Source organism: Symsagittifera roscoffensis, chromosome 3 (assembly GCF_963678635.1).
Source record: "Symsagittifera roscoffensis chromosome 3, txSymRosc1.1, whole genome shotgun sequence".
NCBI classification, from domain to species: domain Eukaryota; kingdom Metazoa; phylum Xenacoelomorpha; order Acoela; family Convolutidae; genus Symsagittifera; species Symsagittifera roscoffensis.
In genome coordinates this window covers 53087734-53109522 of record NC_087064.1, presented here as the reverse complement: position 1 = coordinate 53109522, position 21789 = coordinate 53087734, and the positions used below count along the sequence as shown (strand labels likewise).

At 36.0% G+C, this 21789-nt stretch overlaps 3 protein-coding genes across 3 annotated transcripts in view; all 3 read right to left on the bottom strand.

The window, feature by feature from the left end:
- Nucleotides 1-21789, bottom strand: part of LOC134841220 (probable splicing factor, arginine/serine-rich 7) — a 446664-nt gene that overhangs the window by 7477 nt on the left and 417398 nt on the right. The window contains exons 2-7 of the mRNA XM_063857063.1: nt 4341-4393; nt 4145-4258; nt 2296-2429; nt 2046-2110; nt 1777-1929; nt 26-213 (exon numbers count right to left, since the gene is read on the bottom strand). Coding sequence (XP_063713133.1) covers nt 26-213; nt 1777-1929; nt 2046-2110; nt 2296-2429; nt 4145-4257 — 653 coding nt within the window. The 5' untranslated portion in view covers nt 4258; nt 4341-4393. The remainder of the gene's footprint in view (nt 1-25; nt 214-1776; nt 1930-2045; nt 2111-2295; nt 2430-4144; nt 4259-4340; nt 4394-21789) is intronic.
- On the bottom strand, nt 12231-15558 carry LOC134841219 (serine/threonine-protein kinase/endoribonuclease IRE1-like). The gene is made up of 2 exons (XM_063857062.1): nt 15135-15558; nt 12231-14684 (listed from the first exon to the last, which is right to left on the bottom strand). Exons 1-2 carry the CDS (start codon nt 15528-15530, stop codon nt 12471-12473), a joined length of 2610 nt encoding a protein of 869 aa, XP_063713132.1. The 5' UTR covers nt 15531-15558; the 3' UTR covers nt 12231-12470.
- Nucleotides 18093-21789, bottom strand: part of LOC134842316 (uncharacterized) — a 29774-nt gene continuing 26077 nt past the window's right edge. Inside the window, exons 8-10 of the mRNA XM_063858594.1 lie at nt 20327-20385; nt 18892-20249; nt 18093-18584 (exon numbers count right to left, since the gene is read on the bottom strand). Coding sequence (XP_063714664.1) covers nt 18306-18584; nt 18892-20249; nt 20327-20385 — 1696 coding nt within the window. The 3' untranslated portion in view covers nt 18093-18305. The remainder of the gene's footprint in view (nt 18585-18891; nt 20250-20326; nt 20386-21789) is intronic.

Sequence of the window (21789 nt, the reverse complement as noted above, 5' to 3'; positions counted from 1 at the left end):
GACTAACAATTTTATGTTGACTAACGTGATTTTGCGGGAGTTGTATTCGGTTCCGCTCATCTTCAGAGCGGGAATAACGCTGGCTTTATCTGAGAACTCAATATAGGCAGCACACTGCTCGTCGAAGCTGTCCTGTGAGTCGGCCATTGCTATGGCCACGTAGTTGACAGAGCCGACTTGACTAAAATATTCCACAAGCACCTCACCGCTCGTCTAGAATAGGAGACACGGTTAGTCACTTGCCAATGATATAACAGCAACACTCAAGTATTACTTGGAACTTAAATCACAAACAGCCGAAGTTCCAGAAACAAATCCGAAACCTGTCGTTATTTTCAAGAGCCAGCGATTCAAAACTACAGCTGACATTTCTGCTAAAAGAGAACCAGATTTATACACCATTAATCACTACAATTCAATAGTAGTGATTTACCGTTTTCTCAAAAATTCAGTCAGAGCAAGAGATTCGCGCTTAAGGACCCGTTTACTTTTCCCAAGTCTAAGCTGCGTTTTCACTTGAAATCAATCTATCAAAATTTGTTACAAAAGTCTGCTAAATTAGAAACAAATCACAGCCATCTTTATAAGCCTATGAAACCATTTAATTTGTGAAGGTATTAAAAATATGGTCAACATAAGAACAAAAGACTTCTTCCAGAGAACATGACCTGCAGACAGCTGTAAACAAATTAATGAACTCTAGAAAGCAAAAAAAATGTATCCATTATCATCTCAAAGCTCTTCGAACTTTACGAACTTTTCATATTTACAACTTTTTTGATGAATCTAACCCAATTTGCCAATTTGAAAAAAAATATCGATGGTATTATTTTGATTCCGCAGGAAAACCCGGCATTTTTTTGTGCAATTTCAACTTTTGAGCTTTGTTGTTAATTGCCCAGATGAGAGGCTGTAGTTGTGCCATCATCAGACATTTGTAGCTGACTGTTGAACCTCTGCAAGGCGGCACATCTTAACCCCATATTTGGCTACTCCCCACCTGCTAATTTTCGCTTTAAAAACCTGCGGTCTAGAAGAAGGAAAAAAGCCTTTTCTTGATGTTCCTATCATTGAAAACGGGGAGAAACTTTTTCTTTGCGCGTATTTTAGTTTCGTAAAATCAGGCACAGCAAATGAATATCAGAATGGGTTGATTGTCATATCATATAAAAATGATGCGTCGAAATGAACCCTTAAAATCAGGTACCAAAAATGATCATCAGATAGGGTCGAAAGTCGTATTATCTGAAACTGAGTCCTGATTGATACTATATTTGAAAATTCCAAAACGTTTTCTCAGCATCGAAAAAAAAAACGGTTTAAAAATTTTGACAGTCTAATTTCGACCAAAAAAGCGAGCGAGCAGGCGTATTAGTGATGAAAAAGCCGTTTGACTTTTATTCAAGCCCTGAAAACTCAATTTTAATCCAGCAAAATTGGTTTTGGAAGTTGTTTAGCGCCATCTTGGTAATGAAAAACCTCAAATTAAAAAAAGATCCGCCAAAAAAGAAGATTAGAAAAACGTCGTTTCATTATACCACGCACAAAAAAAAACGCCCCAAAAACAAAAGAAATGGTTTTGGTTCGTTTTTTTTTTAAGAATATGATCGGAACAATCTGTGCAACTTGCACAGCAACCGACTCCCCTTGTTTATTTTGTTATCACAGAACGCAATTTGGCTTCCATTTGGAAAATGAAATGAACTTTGAAAGTAGGCGAAGTCAAAAATTAAGTTTGCCAAAGATTTTGCTTTTTTATGAAAAATAATGACTCACCGCTGGGTTTAGGTTTCTGACATAGACTGTTCTGCGGATCTTCTCCACGGTGACTGGGTCTAGACTGGCGGGTAGGGGCGGAGGCTGTGATAGACCCAGTTGGGCCAGGTCTGGGTCGAAAGGAGGGTTCACCATCTGCACGGTGCCTGGAACCTGATTAAATCGACAATAAGAATTGTGTATTTAGGGCACCTTTATCTGGCTGATCAAAAGCTCAGATCTCTTATACCTTCTTTTGAAATTCAGCGATATTTTGCTCAATTACTTACTGGGATTGGTTGTATGGTATGTGCTCCTGCCATCTCTAAGCCCCGCTCTTCTGAAGGGATACGATCTACAGCAACAACAGAAACATTTAACCAAAACCTAAATTTGCAGCAAAACATTCATGTAGAAATGAAAAAGAATATGCTGTAAAGCTTAAAACACCATGTTCGGATATGCAATTTGGAACCAAATGGTTGCTATCTAATTATTTCCGTATCAATAAAGAAATAATTAACTTCTTCGGCATACTACCTTCAGGGAAAAGAGAAACCACCAGCATCTTGTCTATCAGTGTAGATCCATTCAGCAGAGATGCCACATACGCCTCATCACTGTTTTTGTACTTCACAAAACAGATTTTCGCATCAACCGGAATTGGGGATTTCCTACAACAAAAAATATGTAGCATTATAACATAATATGTAGCATTATTACATATAATTGATTTGAGTCAATCAAACCGCAAGACAATCTATAACACAGCACAGCTTCAGGAAACGCCCAAAAACAAAATTGCCGACATTAAACAAGTATTCAAAAACATTCATCTAGTGCAAAATAAGACGACACAAAGTGGGAAAACTCCGGTAGAGCCAAAAACGAAATTGAAGTCATGGAGAATTTTTGCAAGTAATGGAAGTCTACATTTTTACCCTCCTCAAACACACGATAGAATACAAACATATTTTCCTTTCCAAAGACGCAAAAATAGATAACTAAGCCGGTAAAAAACATCAGCTGAAACAATTGAGACCAAACTTCCTAAATTCACAAGTTTGAAAAAAAAACTGGGTTATGCCGAATCTGGACAGGACTTGAGATTAATTGTTTCAGTTAAACTGAAATTGCCTAGTAATATGCAGCGCACGTTCGATTTGAACCCGCAATCTTGAATTCGGGGCACTGTTGCGCCACAAGACCAAGTGCTACCTCGCGACCAAATGGGACGGAGAAGCTGAGAAATTGGAATTTATCAAAAGCTATCCACAAAAAGAAAACTTAGGTAATAGTATCCAAACAAAAAATCTAAATCAAGTTTTTTTAAATTTATATTTATACTGGAATTTTTAAAGAGTTCCAAGTGGCGGTGAATATGAGCATTTCCAGATAATAGAATGCAAAATTAGCATCGGAACAAAACTTACCAAGCGTTAACAAAACGGAAAAGACCTCAGCAGAAACCCTTTATGCCAAAAAAAAAATTCTTGATAAATTTTTTTGAGTCTCCCTTCCAGCCAGAACACATTGGCACACAAAAACATTTTGGTCATCAAACGACGCAATAAGAGGCGACTAATTAAATTTTTTAAAAATGCCGAAACTGATTAAGCCGAGAAAAACACCAAAAAAAAGAAAAAATTAAATTTTAACAAATCGAGTTGATAAAATTACAACCAATATCAAAATTTTGATTCGACCAGATTTTTAAAATGCTAAAACACTTTAAGCAACTTATTATTATTTAAATTATTTTCAACAAAAATAAACGATTTTTAGATCTGGTAACTAAGTCGACAAAATATAAGTAGACAATTAAAAGGCCGAAATTATTTTGAACAGGAATCTATACCTTTGAGAAAAAAACAGGTCCAGGTCAAATTCGAACCCTGGACCTTTGACGCTCCAGGCGCATCGAAGTATCAAGAATAATCGATGAGAATATCTGAACACAGCTAAAATGAAAAGAGAAAAAACTCGAAAAAAAAAATTTAGAAAAAACTTTTTCAAAGAAGGTCGGCGAAGTGATATTAATTTTCAAACATACCTTATCAAAATTAATATCAAAAAACGCCTGGAAACAAATTTAAAAAACATTGGTTAAATAAGCCGATAGAATTAAGTCGACACTTAGCAAGCTGGCTAACAGCCGAAATAGTATCAATAAAAATCATAAAAAGATTTGCATCTACCGACTTCAATGCAAGCCCTACAGTCAAAACAGGCTTTTTCAGCTACATATTTGTAAATTCACCATTTCAACCCTCTTTCTAATTCTTTACCAATCTGTGAAGAAAGTTATTTACGGGGAAAAAGTCTAGCACCCGGTTTCTAATTTTGGGCCGCATATTAGAAAAAACCCAAAATATTTTAAGCTACTCACTCTGACGGGTATATTTTGATGTCTTCAATCTGTCCGATGTAGTTGAAAAACTTCTCCAGCTGGTAGAGACTGGTTGAGTGGGAGACATTACTCACTCTAACTATCTTCCCCATCCTTTAACACGCTTTCTCTTCTAATTATCTATTCAATTCCACTCAGCCGCTCTCTCTTGAAGGTTCTCTTCAAAGGTACTTACTTGATTACTCAGTCTCACAGACTGTCTGACTGTGTTTTCGCAAATATTAATCTGAAATTTTTCATCATGACAGATCTAGTTTCCATTTTAACTTCTATGGTTCACAATTTGAACCCGACTCAAAACAGCTGCAAAATTGTTAGACATTTTTTTTCCACCGCTGAGCCGCCATTTTATCTTTAAACTATTCAAATTCTCTGCTTTATGACAATAGGACGTGAAACTGATTTAACACTTTAATCAACCAAATGGCATCTAGAAAAAGACTAAAGAATGATCTGGTTTGTGTTTACATCATACAAATTGGAGTGGAAAATTAAAAATGTGTATAAAAAATGGAAGATTTTAAAAAATGAAATTGATTAGACGAGAGCCTAAAACGCTAGACGCCTGAAATCAGACAGTTTGTGGCTTCCACCAAAATGATCTGCAATTTGCAAAAGGAACATATAAAAATGACGAAATGTAAGATATGATTTGGAAGCAATTTATGGTAACACTCATAACTGAAATAAAAGAATCTCAATTGACAAACTTACGAGCAAGAAATCGTTGCCAAAGAAGAAGAATCGCAGGTAAAAAAGTTTTGGAACAATTTGATAACAGAAATTTTGATTGAAAAAAAAATTAGCCTAATTGTTGTGATAAACATATTAAATAGAGAAGTGAAAATGGAATCACATGATGAAACCGCGATTGATCCACCCACTCTAAGATTCCAAGACCAGGCGCCAATTGCTAAGCCCGACAACAAAAGGACATGTGCTGCTCTCAGCCCACCAGACGAAGAACCCGTATTAGAAAAACTAGAAGCAACCATTGAAAAGGCAATTGAAAACAAAATTCCAGATATTGTGAAAATGTTGACTGAGGATCTAAAAGGGACAATTCTACAAGTGATCAATGAGCTTCTGACTGCAACAAAAAATGAAATTCTTGGGGAAGTACAAAAAGAACTAAAAAATAGTGAAACGGGCACTCTCGTGAAAGCCATGTGCGAAGACGAACATCTAGAGAATTACAATAGGCGAGATAATTTGAAGATATTGGGATTTCTAGAGCAAGTACAGAGGGATTCGAATGGTAACAGCATTTTTGAAAATTATGTCAAGACCATCAACAATTTTATCCAATTGGCAACAAACATTGGGGCAAATGTTACTCCTGCTGATATTTCAATAGCGCATCGGTTGCCAACTCGGACAAACAACGCAAACCGACCAATTATTGTACGTTTCTCGAGAAGGGTGGCAAAAATAAATATTCTGCGAAAAAAGAAGGCACTCAAAGACAATGAACAGAGTGCCCAAATTCACGTGTTTGAAGATCTGACTAGTACAAGGGTTAATTTTATGAAATTCATGAAACAGGATAACCGTATTAATGGAGTTTGGACCAGGGACGGGAACCTGCTCTATCAGTGGAAGAACAGCGAAAGAGTTGGAAAAATAACTAGCCTTCATGAAGGAGTGGCGCAGTTGGGATATACTGTAAAAGATGTAATAAATTGCTTTGTAAATAAAGGTGATATTTTTAAGGGAGAGTCTGGCTCCATTGGAACCTGAAAACTCTGATGAACCTGATGTAATTACTAATTTTACTGTCTTGTTGTGTAATACTAGATCGATTAAAAAACATAGTGAAGAACTGGAAGCACTAGTTAAATGTCTCGAGTCTCCAAAAGTCATTTTTACTACAGAAACATGGCTAAGTAAGGAAGATAATAAAGAGCTTTTTACAATGAAAAATTTCACGTCCTTTGCTTGTAATAGACAAATGAATAGAGGTGGTGGGTCGATGATCCAAATTAGAGATAATATTACTTACATCCAAGAGATAAAATGTAGCTTACCAGAAACTAAGGCAAAATTAGTGAAATATGCGAATGTTAGAATCATTTTGGTTGTTACCTATTTAAAGCCACGTTCCGATAAAGGATTATTCATCGAAAAATTAGATGAGTTTCTGGAAGAATTGTCTAACCACAATGGCCCTATAATTTTTGGCGGTGACTTTAATATTGATATCTTACAACAAAGTAACCTTGTAAATAACTATCTAAATACTATAGCAGCAAATGGCTTCATTCTCACAAGTGATACCCTAACTCGAATAACAGCTGAATCAAACACGTGTAACGACCATTTCTTTGTAAAAAATATTCCGGAATATTAAGTAAAAATTTTGGAAGAGCATACGTTAACTGATCATTGCCCAATTTTGCTAAATTTCAGAATATCTCGTAAACAGGATACAAAGAAAATATTTCGGGATTTAAAATTCCTTAACGATGAAGTTAAAATCCTTAGTTTCCAAAATTCTCTCAAAGTAAAATTAGAAGAAGCACATCTTTTAGTTGATGAAAATATCAATTCCTCGTACGAATCTTTCCAAAATTGCTTTAACAAAACGATTGATGAATATGCACCTGTACGTATATGCACTGCAAAAGATTGCTCTTCGGCAGGGTGGGTCAGCAAAGAAATAAAAAAGTCAATTAGTTCCAGGAACAGAATGTATAAGGAATGGAAACGTAACAAAACAAATAAGACCAAGCGCGAAAAATTCCTCGCCGAGAGGAGTAAAGTAGAGTAGGAGCATTGGAGACTCGAGACAGGTTTTTAAAATATTAAATGAAATAATAGGAAAATGTCCAAGGAGTGGAAACGTTCCTCTTCTTAAAAATGGAGATTTAGAAATAGATAATAATCAGGAGATCGCCAACCACTTAAATGATCACTTCGCTAACATTGCGCCAAAACTTCTGGCATCATTACTAAGTGATAGCAGAGAGTCTCATGAGACTTATTCAAAATATAAGGCACCACAATCAATGTTCTTACACAAAGTAACAATGTTCGAAGTCCTGGAAATAATAGAGAATCTAAAAGCGAAACAGTCTACGGGAGTAGATGAAATAAGCAATATTATCATTAAGAAAGTTTCTCATGTAATTGCGCCATATTTAACTTATTTGATAAACCTCTAATTCGAATCGGGCCAATATCCCGAACAACTCAAGAGCGTCAAAATCCAGCCCTTCTAAAAAGAAGGTAGTAAAACAGATGAAAATAACTACAGGCCCATTTCCTGACTAAATTGTTGCAGTAAAATCTTTGAAAAATTAATGCATATTCGCCTATACAACTATTTGAACAAGTTCAACCTTTTATATGAAAAACAATTTGGATTTAGACAGAAATACAATACTATCGATGCATTAGTTGAGTTAACAGAAAAACTTAGGTACGGTGGTAAGTCAATGAAATTCAGTATGTTCCTAGATCTTAAGAAAGCCTTTGATACATTGGATCATGAACTACTTTTACACAAATTAGAAAACTACGGAATAAGAGGATTGTGTAATGATTGGTTTCGAAATTATCTCTGCAATCGTAGGCAATGTGTGTTCACAAACTCCGTTTACTCTGATTGGACGAATGTTTCGCATGGAGTTCCGCAAGGTTCCGTGATCGGTCCGTTATTGTTTTTAATATATATTAATGATATGCCCAATTGCGTAAAAGACACAACCGTTTACCTATTTGCAGATGATACCAATGTCACTTGTGAAAACGAATCTTTCGAGGTCTTCACCAACGACATACAAAATATATGTTACTGGCTATATAGAAATAAGCTAACACTTAATGGAGATAAATCAATATTACTAAGTTTCCAAAACAAAGTAAGTGCTTCCAGTCTTCAGTTGTGCATTAACAATTCTATGGTTACTTCTAAGGCGTATTGCAAATATCTAGGTGTTTTTGCGGATTCAAAACTATCATTTTGTACGCACGTTGAAAAATTAAAAGCGAAACTAGGAAGGCATTGTGGAGTTATTGCTCAAATGAGAAAATTTGTACCCATAGATGCGCTAATAAAATATTATTGTTACAACATCAAACCCATTATACAATATGGATTACTTATACATAGGGAGAACGAGCTTCTCGAATCTCAATCTAATTTTCCTTTTGCAGAAAAAATAATTCGAATGATTTACAAGGCAAGGAAATTTGATAGTATTAGGGAAAGGTTAAGAACACAAAATTTTAACATTTCATGAGCTGTATGTGTACGATCTTCTCAAATTTTGCTTAAGATCAATAAGCAAGTTGAATTCAACCGCATTTCTTAACGATTTTTTCACTCTGAAAACAAAATCGGCTTATTTTACCAGAAAATTTATAGGTATTCAATTTGAAGCTCCTTGCTGTAAGACAAAAACGAAAAGACAATCGATATGGTTAAGAGGATGCAAACTGCTGAAGATATTTAGAGATAATAACTTGCTCCCGGAAAATGTTTTAAACTTAAAAAAAGGGGAACTAAATAACTTGCCACATATGCTAAGAGATACGTTTATACATGAAAATTACGAACTTGTTTGGTATATTTTTGCTTTATGATTATAAATATGACTGTGTTCAGGTGCAGGGTGAGGCGGCTCGAACTGTATTCTTTCAGAAGACCAGGCGTTGTCTCCGGGCAACATAGTTTAATACTATTCGAGTCTGAGTATGGGTATACAGTTTTGGGTTGTTTTGCTTTGCACCTAAAGGACATAGTCATATTTCAAGAAATTTTGAAAAATTGTCAAAAAGAGGGCGTTACTCTGCCCAAATTTCTAGAGAATTTAAGGGCTTTTTTTCGCGAGGTGGATGAGGCGTTAATTAACTTCTAAAAACTTATAATTTTTCTTTTTGCTAATTGGTTTCATAAAAATTATATTTATCACTTATTCATATCTCATTGATGTGCTTTTCTTTTGTGTAATCTGTGGGGTACGCTCCTAGTGGGTTTGAAGAAAACCCTTTGCGTATCCTCACTTAACAATCCTGGGTAAACTGTTGATTCATTTATTATGTGATAAAACAATATTCTTTTTGTTTAATGTAATAGTGTATCTGATTTTGTTAAGTGAAATTAATTCTTCTTCTTCTTCTTCTATTATATCGAAAAACTCGAGATGTAAGGGTACATGACTTGATTTTTGAGGACTACGACCAAAAAAAACCTTAAAACCCTCAATCCCAAAATCAATAAAATATACTGCTCTATAATTAACGCTAACTAGAAAAAAATGTAGACTCAATTTTTGATCGCTGGTTTTTTCAAAATTTTATCTGGTATTAGTCATCTTAAATTAAAAAATAGCCTCTTATGCTTCTTAAACAAAAATTAAAAAAATGTGAAAATCAAACCGCAAAACAGCAAGTTAGAGCATGATTAACCAAGAAATTTCATGAAAAAAACATAGCCAACAGACAAGTTTGAAAAACGTCAACCAACAAGAACACCAAAAAAAAAATTCATAAGATTTTAGAGAGCTTTGAGGTGATATGTTGTTCCGTTTCAGACCCGAAAATTTTCAATATTTTACAATTTGAGAAAACATCTATAAAAACTGGATCAATGTGTAATTTTTAGTATTCTGCAAGGAAATCGTAAATAAGAAACTCTTTCGAAAGTAAAAAACGTCAACCACGTTTTTTCGCGCCATTTGAACTTACGCTTCTGAAGAGCTTAAAATCACACCACTTTAAAATATCTTCCTTTTTTTATTTGTTCACACTAGATGAAAAACCATACGATCTAAGAAAGTGGCTTCGCTTCATTCATTGATACTTAATTAAGATAGCACCCGATTTAGTGATTATGATAGACAAGTTGTAATCCTGGGAAAAAAAGTTCCAATCATGGAAAAAATGTTCCAAGTCAGAAAAAGGAAATAACTCATAACTTTTCTGAACACCAAAAAACGTATTCCAAATTTTCTTCCCAACATGAATGACGACAGAAAGGAATTCACTTATGATACTTCACTCGTTCTTCTGTGACATATGTTTGTGCAGGGGCGAATTTAGTCGCCCCCCCCCCCCACCCCCTCAGGGATTCGACCCCTCATCAACCAAAGGGTCCCCACTTTGGTTTTATTTTATGACATTTATTTTCAGCCCATCAACCCTAATAATTTTCTAATTTCTACTAATTTTTAAGTGGAGCGCTCAGGAATTGTTTTTGGTCTAAATTTTCCAAAACGTGCCCAAAAACGACAATATTGACCAGTTTTTCAAAAAAATTGTCTGCGGCGCAAAAGTTTTTGTCAAAATTTGGTCTTTATTGTGTTCTGGAAACTCTCGGAAACTCAATTTGGTTGATCAATAAAAAAATTGAAATCCACCCCCGCCTCGAGAAAATCTTAGATCCGCCCCGCTGTATGTTGTACCTGACTACTCGTGGAAAAAAACTAAAATTTCTGGCCTTCCATGATTGGACTAACTCAGCGCAAATAAAATTCAAAGCCTAAAAACATCTGCAATTCATTTTAAGGCTGAACTCACACTATTGAATAGCTTGAGGTCCACCGAAACCAGACCAATTTCGGCATTATATCTCGCCGATGTTGTTTGAAAGAAAATATGAGAGTAGAAACGCCGCGGACAAACTAAAAACCATTTTCATTATTTCTGTAAAAAAAAATCTCTTCAACTCAGCAGGGGTGTTTTAGGGTATTCGACCCACCAACCAAACGGTCTTCCCTTTGGTATTATTTTACACTGAGGCGAAGTTGAGCTTCTAAACACTTGCGATGCAAACAAAAACACAATGCGCTTACGAAATAGTGAATAAAAAAACTGAAAAATTATGTTGCAAAAAAATAAAATAAAACAACTTGACAGAAGTTGGAAAACTACAGCAACAAAAAGTTCATATTTGTATCAGACGAAGTTCATAAACATCAATTATAAAATGGAAATCATTTATCGAGTGGGAACAAAGGCGACAAACTTTGGGTCGGAACCTGTTGCGCCGAAAACAAAACTGTTGTCAAAAAAAATTTCTTTACATTTAAACGTTTTTAAGACCCATCCAAACTGAAACACATAATCCCAAACGGATATGATTAACCCTCGAAAGTACGCAAAAAAAGGCTAAGTCGATATAACATAAACTGAAACTGTTTAAATATTTAAGAAATTTTGAAAAAAAAAACTCAAAATCAGATATGGTAAATTTACAAATTTGCGAAGGTTCAGTTATAGTGAAAACTGTTCAAATTGTAAAAACTCATGATTTAAAAATTAAAGCAATAAAAACCCTGCCAGATAAAAAAAACTGCGTTTAAAAAACGGAAAATGAACCGACAAAAACCAGCAACACGAAAAAAAATGAGAGATAATTTTAAAAAAAGATAATTACAACCTGAAACCGGCTTGAACTAATTACTAGCTAAGTATTAGTGCTTTTTTTGAATTTTCAAGAAATTGAGCATGTCAGATGAAAGATCCTTTGGAAGTGAAGATCCTCTAGAAGTGAAGATCCTGAGGACAAAGTTGTTTACGGGAAAAAAGTCTAGTACATGATTGCAATAACCATGCTTATCGGTGATGTCTAATGCATCCATTTTTGGCGACCAACCAAAAAATTTCTAAGGCCACCAGTTTTTTCAACAAGTTACCGGCAGGATCCATCAATAGACCCTTCCCTTCACCCATCCGCCATTAGACGCCTTCGCCCGATTTACAATTCAATTAATTGCCTTTGGTACAATTATGTATTATCATTTTAGGCTGACGAAATCTTAGTTTTGAATCGCTGCATTGTAACGGCTAAAATTGAAAAACAATACTAAACAGATACAATTTAGGAATTAACTTTTTAAAAGAAAATACTGAAAAACAGCAAAAAAAAAATTCGGGGCATTCAAACACTGTCGACAGAATATAAACTAATAATGCATACTTTTGCGGAAAATTCGACCAACTACAACTCAAAAGTTACCCCATGCTGTGTATCGCTGTACAGGTGTTCATTTCCCCGAAACTCGTGAATTTTGATTTATATTACTGAAACATAACGTTACTTGAAAAATTTAAACTAGCAAAACCACAATATAAACTTTATATATATATATCATAAACTTACAGGTAAACTATCAAAAGAGAATCAATTATTGGTAGTCCAATACAGAAAAGCACAAATAAAATAGTTTCAAAAATATAATACAAACTTTATTATATATCTTACAACATAAGGCAAAAATGATGAGACAAAACGGCTAAGTCGAAAAACCGAGGATACAGACATAACACTAAAAAAAATCTTCACTCGCTTGAGCTTGATTCAGTTGTAGCTTTGACTTGGAATGTAATACTTGCGAAGAGTTGGCTCGTCTTTGGCATTGTACATCGCTTTGTAAGTATGGATCAAAAGTCTTGGGAACCTTGAGGTGAAATAATTTATAAACCCGTCTGGAACAGGACCAAGAGAATCTTTGACCTCCTGAGGAAGTTCCCTATAATGGTGCTTTTTATTTCTCATCGCACGTAACAAATCCCTAACTGAAGTTCCATCGTAATTCCTATACTTCCTTAGATCTCCCTGTAGCTCCTGGGTGACATTCAGTCTCCAATTCCCACATACGACAGTTCTTCCGTTACACTCAAGAGCCCGGATCGTGGGCGCAACTGGATCTTCTTTTTCGATGGCATCGCTCACATCTTGCAGGTATTGTAGCTGTTTATCCAGGGACCAGAAAAATGGATGTAATAATGCTCTGGAAACAGGTGGTCGGGAACTGGGATCTTTCGAAATCATGCCTGATATGATGTCATATGCTACTAGGTTCTCACTACTCTCAACGTCGAACAGGTGTTTCAAGCTAGCAAGATCTCCTTCGATATTATGTTGCCTTTTCTGTTTATCGTTTTCATCATTTGGATCCGAAAATGGATGATGGCCTTTGGTATGAACGTAGTAAAACACACATCCCATTGAGAACAGGTCCACTGCATAGGATGGTTTAAAACCGGATCCTCTATTCTTCATGATTTCAGGAGCAATCCAGCCAAGAGTTCCAGCAACGCCATTTGGGGACGACATAGAAAACGACTGATGTCCATGGTTCAGTTTCTTACAGAGTCCAAAATCCGAAATCATGACCCGCCTACAGCCATTAGCATTAGCTTTAGATATGATAAGATTCTCTGGTTTGACGTCACGGTGACAAATCTTAAGATTGTGCAGATGATTCAATCCCTGTAACGCTTGATTCAGAATTTTAGCTGGGGTTAAATTTGGCGCAAAGTCCAAGTCCTTTTCTATGTAATCTTTAATAGTAGCGCATCCAAGTTCTAGAGCAAGATAGCGAAAGATGCTGTCTTTTTCCATGCAAAAGTACCTGACCACATTTGAGTGGTGATCTGTTTCGCGTAAAAGCTCAACCTCCCTATCAGCAACACCTAAACACTGCGGCACAATTCTTTTTATAGCAACAGGACGTTGCTCGAACATGCCTTCGTATACGGTAGTGCCGAGACATCCATTACCTAGAATTTTCTCCGGGTCGAATTGAATTTTGCCAATTACAACTTTGCCATCTGCATTGACAGTCAACGATGAGCCTACCGAAGACGTATTGCCAGATCCTCCCAAGCTGGAGTTAGGACTTCCATTTGACATTAAGCTATCACTCAATTTCTGATTACGCCTATAAGCCAGCCACGTAAAAACACCGCATACAATACTTATGGCCGTGGGAACAAACATGGCAAGGTATAGTTGCACCCTGTTGTCGAAAGACGAATGATTGTCACTTTTGGAGGAGTCCAGAGATCCATTGTGTTCCAACAGCCTGGAGTTAGGTTTCCAGTTGTCTGGAACTGAAAGATAACCTAGATTCATGACGCCTGCATTTTCGTTATCTTCTGTTTTGCTGGGTAATAAAGGCAAGTTCCCGTTGTGAGTCATGAAGCGGGTCCTTTCGCCAACTAAGGTTGGGAGTACAAACAGTCCTTTTTGTAGCTTTCCCAGAAACATAGCTGGCATCAGGTTGAAGTAGCTTTCACTTTCTGCGCCCCATTTAGAAGGCGCGTTGGAACTTTTGACTGCATTTAATGTTTCAACAGAAATTGTGTCAAAAGGAAGCTGGACTAACCCGCGATCTTCAATTTTGTACAAACCGACTACCGTTGATTTAAATTTTTGCGTCCAGGCAACCTTGCCTGATTCCTTATCCAGAGATACCATCTCTCCATTCTGGTCCGCAGTCAAATGCAACATTTCGCTATTTGATTCCAAGTCTTTGCTCATCGAGCTGAAGTTGTAAAACGTTGCATTCCATCTTAGAGTCTGAGTGAAACTGTCGAAGATACTGACTGTGTATTCCGTTCTGCCGATATAAAACACTGATTTCTGGGGTTGAGGGCAAGGGTATTCAAGATGGTCAAGTGATACTGCCTTTTGGGCTTTCTGTGAATCAAGGTCAATTGCGTACCAGGTGTCTTGCTTCTTACCAGTGTATAGCATTCCGTCCATATTAAAAGGCGATTGGGCAACCTAAATCAATCCTTCATTTAATAATAACTTATTCCAAAAGTACTATAAAAAATTTGTTTCAAGTTTGTGCAATAATCCAACAATATAGAAAATTTATCTTTGACAGAGCATCATCTTGAGCCAGCGCAGAAGGCAATTCAACCCGTTGAAGCGCCCGCTTAGGACTTTCTATCAAGTAATATCTTATTTGGACCTGATTGTTTATTACAAGAGGGTTATCTACTCGAGTGTTATGTCGAGCTAGCTAAAAGTTTTGCAACTCAAGACATCGAAAATCAATTTGAGAGAATGAAGTTAAAATATTCTGAAAAGAAATCTACTTTTGAAATTTCCCTTATATCCGCTCATCTTACTGAGCCTTGCTTAGTATTTTATTTCCACATATTTTTAGCAGGATGTAATTTTCATTCAGTTCCCAAGACAGAAAATGAAATGTTTACGAACACACACCATTTCAGGTATTCCCAAGTCCAACTTCTCCAGTCTTCCGCTGGCACTCACTCCCATCCGGTAGAGTCCGCCGTCTCTAGGGTTTGCTACAAATAGAGGCCGGATCAGCTGCTGCGGCAACTTCAGCACCGGAAACTCCTCCTCCGCAATATCCCACAGAATACGACCATCTGACTGACTCACTATGTAGATGGCACCATTAATTGTCGACACGAGAATCAAGTTGTCATCTGATTGGCTGATATCTTCATTTTGGGCATTTATTAATTCTCTTTTGGGTGTGGTCGACACTGTTATGTCATAAGTGGTAACTGCTTCATCGATGACATCATTTGATGAATGTCCACGATTAAAGAGGGAAAATATAATCAGAAAGACCAGATGTGTAAGCCACATAATGTAAATTTGAGGCGATCAATCATTAAGATCTGAAACATTCAAATGCAATATGTTCGAGCTAAAAAAGGAAAATTTAAGTCAAACGGGGTCGAATCACTGCACTTTTTATGAACTAGTTTGCCTATATCACGTTGATTTTTTGCACTAAAAATAACAAACGGGTCTCCCAGGAAATCGTCTTCCTTTTACACACCATTTAAAATCGAGCAAAGGAGTTCATTCATTTTCAGTTGTTTGAAACATCTGTTGTTTCCATAAAGAGAAATTTTTTTTAGCATTTCAGCATAAAAAATTCTGTTGTTATTTCGAAAACAATCTGCCATTGTGTCATCATGAGAATAAAAAGCTAGATAAAATCTTAAATTAGTATCTATTATATTTGAGTTATTTTACTATGAAGCTTTTTCAAAAAGAAATAGATGATCAACTTTTATGCAAAATATACTGCATATCAATCATGTGTTGAATGCAAACAATAATGCACTGAGTAATGCGAAGTACGACATCTAATGAAATACCAAGATTTCCGAAATGATGATCAGAAACTTATCACCATTACATTATATAGTAAGATGGGTGGCATGGGATCAACTGAGAAATCTCCGTAACATTTTTCTCTTTTGCAAAAAGGGGAACAGTGAAAGTGATTCAAAATCCGCATATGCTTAACCATTGTTTTAGTTCATTATGAGAGGTAGGTATTCTTTACTTAGCCGCGCAGGGGGAAATAATTGAAAAGATCCCCAACTCCTCCCCCTAATGAAAAATTGAGCTTCTTGCCTAGCCAAAAAATGGATAAACGCAACAAAAGTCTTTATAAAACGCGAGTGGGTGGTTGATGAGTGAATAGCACGCAATCGATTGAACAAATTATGTTTTTTTTTCAAAATTCGTGCAACGAGAAAAATATATGTTGCATTTTTCCTTTTTAGCTTAACTTTCATCAAATTAAGCATGCAAGAAGATATGCTATAGTGGAAAAAAAACAATCATTCAAGTCGTGAAAAACATAGTTTACTGCAAAACTTTTATTGTTGTTCAGACCATTTGAAAATGTGGAAGAATTTTGTATTCGGGTAAGTTTCAGTTTTTTTCCACATAAAATCAGGTACCGCAAATAATCATCAGAATGATTCAATTTCTAAATCAGAGCATTTCCAGTTGCAAATCGAACGACATCAAAAAACAATTGTCAAGAAAAACCGGTTTGAAATTTTTGATTTTTGGTCTAAATTCGAGCTAATAAGGTTTGTCCAAATAAGGTTTGCAGGCTTGTAATAGCTCATTTCAGCAGTGAAAACTTAGATTTGTTCAAGGAAACTTAGTTTTTGAAAATCTTAGCGCATTTTGAGAATCAAAAACGTCAAAAAAAAATTCTGCAAAAAGACTTTACGATTTTTTATCGTTTTTCTACAGAAACTGTTTTTCCAGTTAGCCTATTTGACTATTAAAGTCGCATATACATAATTTCAATTTTCTTCGTTCAGATCTTAATATCACACCACATAGAAACAACGACACTTAATTGAAAACAAAATTGTATTTGTATAAGACTTGGTCGGAACATTCTGTGCTATTTGCACAGTAACCAACTATACTTGTTTTGTTATTCATTTTTCAAAGAATAATGTTGTCACCACGCATAACAAAGACAAATACAAAGAATAACAAGGATAACCGCTTGCTGTGCAAATAGCACAAAATTTCCGACAACATTCATATAAAAACAATCGAATTTTTCAAAATTCAAATTAGAGTCCTTTCGTGCGAGGTTTGATGAAAGAAATTTACAAACAGTATCGCTTTAGCAATTTAGACAACTTAACAACAATTATCTTCGAAAATTAAATCACGTAGAGAAAAATGAAAAAAAAAATTCTACAAATTTTTCTGATTTTTTTTTCAGAACAATTTGTTTTCAGAACAATTTGCCAAGGAAGCTCTAAATGAAGCCCATAAACCTAGTTATCCCGGAGCAAACTTAAGTTTTCACTATCGAAATGAAATTACTACTGATATATTAGAAGATCTATTTATACGACACGCTTGCTCGCTCGAAATTAGACTTAAGCTCGGAACAAAATGTCGGTATCAATGGTCGGGTAGGGATTTTTTAATGGATGTGGTCGCAACTTTCAAATTTGTTTGTTTTCGCGATTCATTTGCATCAAAGATAGCAAGTTATCACATAGATAGGGCTCTACATTTATGGTTAAATTCCTAAAATTGTTCCCTGCATTAACTTAATAAAGTAAATAATTATATGTTATTCTTAAATAAGGCAGAAAATTGATGGCTGTTCAAATTGATTTTTAAAATTTGGTATTCCAAATTATGGTGGTCCAAATTGATGGAACAACCTTGCGGATAATTTAATGCAAGGTAAACCTAAGTTCAAGTCGTTATAAACATGTCCCAAGTACCCAATGATCGGGGAGGGAGAGAGATTTCTCAATTATCCGTGGCATGTTTTATTTTGAAAAAGTTCCCACAATTTCTTATATTTTTAAAGGTAGAGCTACCATTTTTTAATGTAGTTAACTAAAGTAGAGCGGACGATTTAAAAAAAAACTTTCAAAAAATGAATGGAAATTCGGAAACCTTGAACTAAACCTCTAAATTACTATTGAGTTTTTAGACTAACAAAACACAACATCTCCATTACTAAAATTCGCTGCTAATAATGCTACAAAGCAGGATAGACAATCAACGGTTGGAGAATAAAACAAAATCAGTTTAACGAGGAAAGTTGCACCCTTGGATCGAATGCTGTTAAAACGCAGCGCCCGGGCTAGCACCTCCCTTTTCTTTAAAAGACTGCACAAATTTGGAAGCTTTTGCCAGATCGTATTTGAAAGACTCTAACACCATTTTGCAATTATTTGTGGAAAGTGTGCATGTGTTTTGGAGGATGTTGATCTTGACTGATTCGATGGCCTTTTGTTCGTTCCAATTCGTTTCAACAAGTGCGTTGTAACACTGCTCTTGTGTACTTCCATTCACACTACTACACACACGTTCAACCGCAGCTTCGCTTTGAGCTTCTAGAGACTAAAAAAAATTAGAGCTGACGTGTTCTGTTATTGACAAAAAATACTTTTCTTTAACGGTAACCATTAATCGAGGCTGGCCCTAATTTTCTTATAACATATTTTGTCCAACTTAGAGCAAACACATACTCGTTTCTTAATTAGATGCCAAATATGGAATTTATTGTATTTTAAATTTAACAACCAGAAATAAAAATATCACCGAAATAATTGATCTTTATTTCCAAAAACTTTAACTCATAGGATACTTTTCCTCGTGCTTTGAACTAACGAGTTTGAAAAACCAATGTTAATAAAATCGAATATACCTTCAATTGTGTAGAAGAAACCAGCTCATACGCTGGTGCGGTCGGTGCCCCAGAAATTCCGAATCCATTATTTCCAAAACCACCATAGCTGTTTGCCATTGGGGGTGGCGGAGGTGGAAAGCTTGAACTCAAATTTGATTTTCCGAATCCTCCAATATTTGGCGACTGAGGCAAAAACGCCGAAGTTACAGCTGGAGACCTCGCCAACATATGAGGCGGCGCACTGAGCCTCGAAGCCTGGCTACCCGGTATAGCCATAGGTTTCGAAGCGAAAGCCGACGCTTCCCTTTTCGTGGGTACAGTAGGAACTGTCGGCGAGTACGGACCCGAATTTTCCCGACTATGTTCTTTGGATCCCGGTCGGCTGAAGTTTGAGGACACATTTTCACCTGGTTTTGGCATCGAGTGTCGGAAGTTCAACCTCGGCGAGAAAGTGGAATCTTTATCCCTTTTGATGCTATTTCTCAGCTGCATCTCTCGCAGTTTCTTAATCCTTTCCTCTAATTCGTCGCAGTAATCGACACTAGATCCTGATGCTATATCACTAGGAGTATTTTCTCTGGATTGGTCCAATTTGACCGATTCAAGATCGATCGAAAAACGACTCCCTCCAGTCTCCATGCTTTTGGCTATTGAACTTTTGGCAGCTTCATTGGCATTGTTCCACGAAATACTACTAATATTTGCACTTTTATCTTGAAACTTAAGTGTATTTAGATCAATCAAGTCTTGTTCAAAACCACTTGGTCTTTTCGCAGGTGTTTCTCGAAATATCGGATTATTTGATTGCTCTTGCAGAGTTGCATTAGAATCTTCAGTGTATTGCACATTAGGCGTAGCGTCGAATTGACAATCAACAGTTTCCTGTACGTTTATCGGTTCCCAGTTAGTTGCAGAGTCAAAACTTTGTGAGAACTGAGCAAAACTGTTGTTTTTATTTTCGATTGTTCTTGCTTTTGAATATTTCGCCATAGAAGAATACTCGTCGTACTCTTCGTTCGTGTAAAACGGGTTCGTTGATTCGGCTCTTCCATTGGATTCCATTCTACCAATTGAATTATAACCATGCGTCGGAGACTGCTCATTTTGAGACGGAGTCAATCGACCCTCGTCTGAATCGATAACCGAGTAGAACTCAGATTGGTCGTCGTAGACACTGAAGTCATCGGGATCTTCGTCTTTCGCTTCGCCACTGTTTTGCACGAAGTTATCTGTGAATCTTTGTGACATATTCTGACGATCACTCAGGATAGGTCCAAACGGATTGCTTGAAGATGCGATTCCGTTATCGGGAGAAAAAGAAGGCTGATGCTCAACATCGGGCGATCGAACAGCAGTCAGATCAATTAGGTCATCAGCTGAAATTAAATGTGCCTTTTGTATATCAACCGCAATGGCCATAACGAAAAAGATCGCGTGAACTGATCTCACTTACCATGCTCAACTTTTTGCATCCCTTTTCTCAAATCTCTCATCTTGACATACGGTTTGTCACTGAAACATTAATAATAGCCGGATGCTGAAACTGTAGCACAGCAGGTTTTTCTAGGCAGGTTAGACAAGAACACTATCTCTGCAAAATAGTAGCTCCAAAAACCAAAAACAAAAAAGCAAGAAAATATCAAAATAAGCCTTGAAATCAAAACTTCGAAAATGAGAAATTACTTGGAGAATACGGGATCCGATCATGTTACTCCAGATCAAGAGTCACATGAGTCGCCCACATAGCAATCGCCTCTTAATTTAATCTACTCTCATTAATACTTTATTCTAGAAGGATATAGCTAAAACATAACTCTAACTCTAAAAACGCATAAAAAGCAAAAAAAAACGTGGGACCGAAAAAAGTGGACTGATTTTATAACACAACAATCGCAAATTCGCTTGGATTACTATGTCCTAGGTCAAATCACGACCAAAATGACCTCAAAATGACGATACACTCAATTTCACAGGACGTTTATAACTTCCCCGAACACATTTCACTTCTGCGTGATCGCAACAATAACAAACTATTCAGTTAAGAAAAACTGTATGATCCCAAATAATTGTTCCGACTATTTGAAAACCTTCTATTTGAGGAACCTTGTATTCGGGGGTATTTTGGTTTTTTGTTTTCTACGCAAAATCAGTAACTACAAATAACCATTGCAACGTGTCGAAAAAATGAAGCCTCTTCAGTTGTGACTCGAACGACATTTAAAATTTGTCCTCTAAATCTTTTTCCTCTAAAAACTATCATCAGTATCGAGAAAAACTGGTAGAAAAATTTTGATTCTTTATTCAATTTTCAGCAAGTTAAGCAAGCGAGCAGCCTTACAAGAGCCTAATTATGCTCAATTTAAGCCCTTAAAACTTAGTTTTAAACAAAAAAGAAGTTTCTGGAGTTTTTAGCGCCACTTTGAGAACTAAAAACTCGAAAAATTTCAATAAAATTTCTGCAAAAACTTTTTGATTTTTTTTTTGTTCCTTTAGTCAATTTTCTAAAAAAAAAACTTTTGTCCAATTTGCCTTTATTACGTTGACCGTTGAATATGCCTAAATCAAAATTTTAAGTCAATTCCTTTTTATAACACCACGCAGAAAAAGCACTAATGTGAAAAACATTTCTTTTTGTAGTTTTTTAAGACTATGGTTTGAACATTCCATGCTACTTGCATAGTAACGGGTTTTATTGTTTAATTTTAGGTATGCTTTTCATTATAAATTTTCTAATCGAGAAATACAACAAACAAGCATCTTTGTTTAAAGTGCAGTAGTTCAAATTGTTCCAATCCGACTGCAGTCACAGTTTCTAAAAAATTGACAGCGGTCAAGCTGCAACTTCGCAAACATGAGCGGGCAAGCGGCAAAGATAAAGGAGCTTCAAAATGCAGAAGAACTCAGAACAAGCATGAA